Source organism: Salvelinus alpinus, chromosome 4, assembly GCF_045679555.1.
Source record: "Salvelinus alpinus chromosome 4, SLU_Salpinus.1, whole genome shotgun sequence".
Taxonomy (NCBI): Eukaryota; Metazoa; Chordata; class Actinopteri; order Salmoniformes; family Salmonidae; genus Salvelinus; species Salvelinus alpinus.
The window spans coordinates 21,913,061-21,919,060 of NC_092089.1; the positions used below are offsets into that span (position 1 = coordinate 21,913,061).

General features: G+C 43.3%; 1 protein-coding gene across 1 annotated transcript in view; it reads right to left on the reverse strand.

Moving 5' to 3' along the window:
* Positions 1-5,750, reverse strand: part of ankrd28b (ankyrin repeat domain 28b) — a 40,543-nt gene extending 34,793 nt beyond the window's left edge. The window contains exon 1 of the mRNA XM_071396025.1: positions 5,533-5,750. Within this exon, the coding sequence (XP_071252126.1) occupies positions 5,533-5,559 (27 nt within the window). The 5' untranslated portion in view covers positions 5,560-5,750. The remainder of the gene's footprint in view (positions 1-5,532) is intronic.
* Between the last annotated feature and the right edge of the window lie 250 nt (positions 5,751-6,000).

Sequence of the window (6,000 nt, forward strand, 5' to 3'; positions counted from 1 at the left end):
GCATGATAGAATCCCTGAGGTCTATAGCCAGCCATTTCCTGATAACGGACCATAGTCCCAAGTAACACAATGTAAGGAAACATTGTTCCAAAAAGGCCTATTTGTGTAGTGATGTTGAGGTAGGTGAAACAACACACCATACACAGTGACACTGAATACCAGCTCAACATGCTTGCATTCCTTGGCTTCAGTTCAACAGTTGTTGAAAAGTGATGGTGATGCGTGTCGTCACAGCAGTACTGTAGGCAGTTAGGAGCTAGCTAGGGACCTTCAACAATAGTGGCAATCGGATATCATTTAGCTGGTAGCTATAACTATCTAACGCTAGCTATAATACATTGCCTGGGATAGCTAATATTCGCCAACTAAACTGGAACTCTGGCACACTGTATTAATCGTGGTTTAGCTAGGTAGCTAACCTACCAGACCTGTGTGAAGCTAGCCATAATAGGGATTAGCCACAATAGGGGAATTTGCAGTTTGCCTTCAAAATAAAAGTCTCCCATTGAAAGTGATTCAAACAGAAATAGTTGAATGATGCCATATTTGGACTAAATAATGCTAAACAAGGTCTGAATGTTATAGAAATTTAACAAAAGACTTAATTTGACACAAATTTGTTGAAATCTCACTCTGTATGTATTAGACTTCAGAATTGCATTGGGGGCATACTTATACGCACTGTACAGCCTAACCTATGGATGTTGCACCCATGAAATTGGGTATCAGCCTAATCGGTGACACTCACAGAACACAACTATGCAGAGTTTACACAAATATTAGCGTCTTAGCTCTTATTGTGGGACTCAACACCAGTGCAAAATTAGCCAAATTAAGCATTCAGCCTATTAAACATACTGAACATTGTTACAGGCTTTGGTTTATCCATTTGTTTTGAGGTTGGACTTTAGCACGTGCATCTCCTTAGCACGTAGGGTGCACCGATTGAATAACGAGGTGACATCAGTGCATGTTACACCTGTGCTGGTTTCCATCTCGTTAGTGGGAAGGTGTTTCACTTGTGCTGGCCCAGGTGCTATTTAAGAGCTGCTGGCCCAGTGCTCCAGTTGTCTTGATAGGGGTTATAAAATTGGGGGAATCATTTGGAAAGTTGCATTGTGGCATCTGGTGATCCGAGAGCAGTGGTCGAGAAGTTGATGAGTTCTGCTTCGGTGTAAGGGGAGAACCTTCCGGGGGAAGAGGCTGATGAGGGGGGGAGGAGAAAGAGGCTGATGAGGGGGGTGGAGAAAGAGGCTGATGAGGGGGGAGGAGAAAGAGGCTGATGAGGGGGGAGGAGAAAGAGGCTGATGAGGGGGGAGGAGAAAGAGGCTGATGAGGGGGGAGGAGAAAGAGGCTGATGAGGAGGGAGGAGAAAGAGGCTGATGGGGGGGGGGGGGGCTGATGAGGGGGGGAAAGAGGCTGATGCGGGGGGGAAAGGGGCTGATGAGGGGGGGAAAGGGGCTGATGAGGGGGGGAAAGGGGCTGATGAGGGGGGAAAGAGGCTGATGAGGGGGGGAAAGAGGCTGATGAGGGGGGGAAAGAGGCTGATGAGGGGGGGAAAGAGGCTGATGAGGGGGGGAAAGAGGCTGATGAGGGGGGAAAGAGGCTGATGAGGGGGGGAAAGAGATTGATGAGGGGGGGAAAGAGGCTGATGAGGGGGGGCTGATGAGGGGGGGGCTGATGAGGGGGGGGGGGCTGATGATGAGGGGGGGCTGATGATGAGGGGGGGCTGATGAGGAGGGGGGGCTGATGAGGAGGGGGGGCTCTGTGGGTGGTAGAGTACATCCCATAGACGTGCAACTAAGGGAGTTAGAACTAAAGGTGAAGTTGGAGCAACAACAATTAGAGCTTGAACAGCAGAGATTGGAGACAGAGCACCGGGAGAGATGGGATGGGCGTGCAGCCAGACTAGCACAAGGAAAGGGAACGGGAGTGAGCATGCCATTAGATTGAGAGATCTGGAAGCACTCCGAATCCAGTCAGGCCATCCTGCACCCTCAGCAGAGTTTGATCTTGGTCGGAACAGCTGACTTGGGCCACCTTTCAAGCAATTAAAGATGTGCCTTCTCGAAAGGGTTGCTACCTACATGAGCACAAGCAAAGTTTGAAATGTGTTCTACCCTCGTGCTTTGAGTCTCTAGTGACTTGTCAAGGAGTGAAATTTACCTTCAAACAAAGAACCAAGTAGTTATTCCTATGCAAAAAAGCAATCCAGAGAAGTCACCTCCTACTGCAAGATTTCAGTCTTTTTCTACAGTGCCCAAAGATAAAGATCGGCAGAAAACTGGTTTTTCGTATCCGCCAGTTTGTCATTACTGCTGTGAGAAAGGACACATTGTCTCTGTGTTCTAAGTTGAAACAGAAAAATTAGACAGTTAAAGCTGTTTCTTCTTGTGGGAGCACTCCAGCCCATGAGGTCTCTGGTTGGGGCTGGTGTATCTCCTAAACAAGATTTTGGATCAGATGTATATGAACCCTTTGGTTTCAGACGGGTCCGTGTCTCTGCAGATCGTCTGCAGAGCAGCCGGTGAAGATAAGAGACATTGGGGCAGCCCAGTCCATTTTGGAGGGTGTTTTGCCTTTGACACTTCAGCAACTGGTTACAGTGTGTTAGTACAAGGCGTGGAGATGGGTTGCTTGGAAGTTCCTTTGTATAATGTGGAACTTGAGTCTGATCTTATTTCAGGTTCTGTTGTCTTGTAGTGAGGCCTAGCCTACCAGTGAAGGGGGTCTCATTCATTTTGGAAAACGATTTGGCTGGAGGGTAGGTCGTGCCAAATCCTGTCATTTGTAAGGAATGCAGTTGAGGAACCCGATGGGTTATCAGAAAAGTACCCTAGCGTATGCCGTTACTCGCCGGGAGCAAGTCTAGTGTTGAGGATGTCAGCCATCCTACTAGCATGGTTGATCTGTCCGAGACATTTATGGGTGATCCTGACTTCGGTAAACCTCCTGAATTGACCTCTCCTTTAAAACGCCCAAAGGTCAGCTGAAGGAAGAGAGGGTCCCTACAGATGACACTTCAATGTCTAGGAAACAGCTGATTTCAGAACAGAAAAAAGGTTTCCCATCTCCCCTCTTTTTGCTGAGATGCGCCCAGAGGCGGAGTTTGATGAAGTTGGTCTGGGTTAATTTGTTAGTTAGGGGCAATTTCAAGTTTTCATAACAATCGGTAATCTGCATTTTTGGACGCCGATTACATTCCAATCCACGAGGAGACTGCGTGGCAGGCTGACCACCTGTTACGCGAGTGCAGCATCAAAAGGACGTGGAGGCTGCAAGGAGCCAAGGTAAGTTGCTAGCTTGCATTAAACTTATCTAATAAAAAAACAATCAATCTTAACATAATCACTAGTTAACTACACATGGTTGATGATATTACTAGTTTAACTAGCCTGTCCTGCGTTGTATATAATCAATGAGGTGCCTGTTAATTTATCATTGAATCACAGCCTACTTCAACTTCGCCAAACGGCTGATGACTTAACAAAAGCGCATTCGCGAAAAAAGGCACAATCGTTACACCAATGCACCTAACCATAAACATCAATGCCTTTCTTAAAATCAAGACACAAGTATATATTTTTTAACCTGCATATTTAGTTAAAAGAAATTCATGTTAGCAGGCAATATTAACTAGGGAAATTGTGTCACTTCTCTTGCCTTCAGTGCAAGCAGAGTCTGGGCATATGCAGCAGTTTGGGCCGCCTGGCTCGTTGCAAACTGTGTGAAGACAATTTCTTCCTAACAAAGACCGTAATTAATTTGGCAGAATTTTACAGAATTATGACCTAACATTGAAGGTTGTGCAATGTAACAGCAACATTTAGACTTGCCACCCGTTCGATAAAATACAGAACGGTTCCATATTTCACTGAAAGAATAAACGTTTTGTTTTCGAAATGATAGTTTCTGGATTTGACCATATTAATGACTTAAGGCCCGTATTTCTGTGTGTTTATTATATTATAATTAAGTCTATGATTTGATAGAGCAGTCTGACTGAGCGGTGGTAGGCAGCAGCAGGCTCGTAAGCATTCATTCAAACAGCCCTTTCCTGCGTTTGCCAGCAGCTCTTAGCAATGCTTGAAGCACAGCGCTGTTTATGACTTCAAGCCTATCAACTCCCGAGATTAGGCTGGCAAAACTATAGTGCCTATAAGAACATCCAATAGTCAAACGTAAATACAAATGGTATAGAGAGAAATAGTCCTATAATAACTACAACCTAAAACTTTTTAACTGGGAATATTGAAGATTAAAAGGAACCACCAGCTTTCATATGTTCTCGTGTTCTGAGCAAGGAACTTAAACATTAGCTTTTTTACATGGCACATATTGCACTTTTACTTTCTTCTCCAGCACTTTGTTTTTGCATTATTTAAACCAAATTGAACATGTTTCATTATTTATTTGAGACTAAAATTATTTTATGTATTATATTAAGTTTAAATAAGTGTTCATTGTTCATTCAGTATTGTTGTAATTGTCATTACAAATATATATAAAAAAAATAAAATGTAAAATGTTTTTAAACGGTATCTGATTTTTTGGTCCTCCAATAATCGGTATTGAAAAATCATAATCGGTCGACCTCTACTCACGATGGTTGTATAGCAGGCCATCTTGGGGTCAACAAGACGTATGACCGTATTTTGCATAACTTCTTCTGGCCTGGCCTGAAACAGGAATACTTTACACATTATACTTACACTTGGCTCCTTTCAAGCCAGGTTCAAAGTTCCGCAATAAGTGTAACGATGCTTCTCTCTAATTTAGGCTGTACAGTCAATATGCATGTCCAATACGTAACATAGGCTGAAAGATTGTGGCTCATTTTGCACAGGTTTTTAATCCCACAATAAGGGTTAAGACACTAATACTTGTTCTGTGAGTGTCACCGAGTAGACTGATAACCTATTTCATGGGTGCAACATCCATACATTAGGCTGTACAGTACATATACAGTAGGTATGCCCCCAACTCGAATACATCCACAGTTCAATTAACATATTTTTTACTTTGCTCAAATTCTCTTTTGTTGAACTTATATAACATTCCGACCTTATTTCGCATTATCCAAATATGGCATGATTCAATTATTTGTATACATTTGCATCACTTTCAATGGGGTACATTTATTTTGAAGGCGAACACCAAATTCCACTATTGTGGCTAGCTTCACGCAGATCCAGTTTAGCTAGCTAGCTAGTAAATTGCGTTTCCAGCTAGTTTACCATAGGCATAGCTAGCTACCATATGGCTAAGCTAGATGGGTACCAGTACGCTAATTAGCCAACGTTAGATAAGCTTGTTTACTGATTTACACCAACACCTATGACCTTGAGTACGCACTTATAGAGTTTAGTTAAACGTTACATCTCGCAAATCCCATTATTTAGCTAGTTAGTTATCCACCATTACATCAGTGTGGCCCTGCCTGCACATTCTGCTGTTGAGAACGTGCTAGCAATTTCACTAGCTTACTAGCTAATGTTAGCTACCTTCGTTTTGACAAGACGGATCACTTACCTGGTCTCGGATTTTGAGAACCACCATCTTGCTATAGTTTTACTTGTTCTCATGCAGAAGTATAAAAGGATGTTGGTCGTTATCTGAATGTTTGGCCCAACACTCCAGCTTCTTAGTTGCCAATTACTACGAGGCCTATGTTTTTCAACCTGATAGACTTGAAGGGAAAAACTCCATAACATTACCGCCACCGTGTGTGACCTCCCTAAAAGAAGCAATTTCATTGGCCAAAAAACGACTAGAACAGAGTAACAAAGTTTGTGGTTGGTCACACGATGTTCAGTTGTCTCTAAACGCCAGCAGACCAGTGATACAGCGCACAGTCCTAGAATAACCCGCAAATGACAGGTGGAATTAAATTAGTTGGATTGGGATTAGTAAAACCGTGTTTACATTGGCAGTTTGAAGTGACTCAAATCCTATTTATTTGCATATCCGATTCGAATTTGTTCCTTTCCCTGCAGTTTG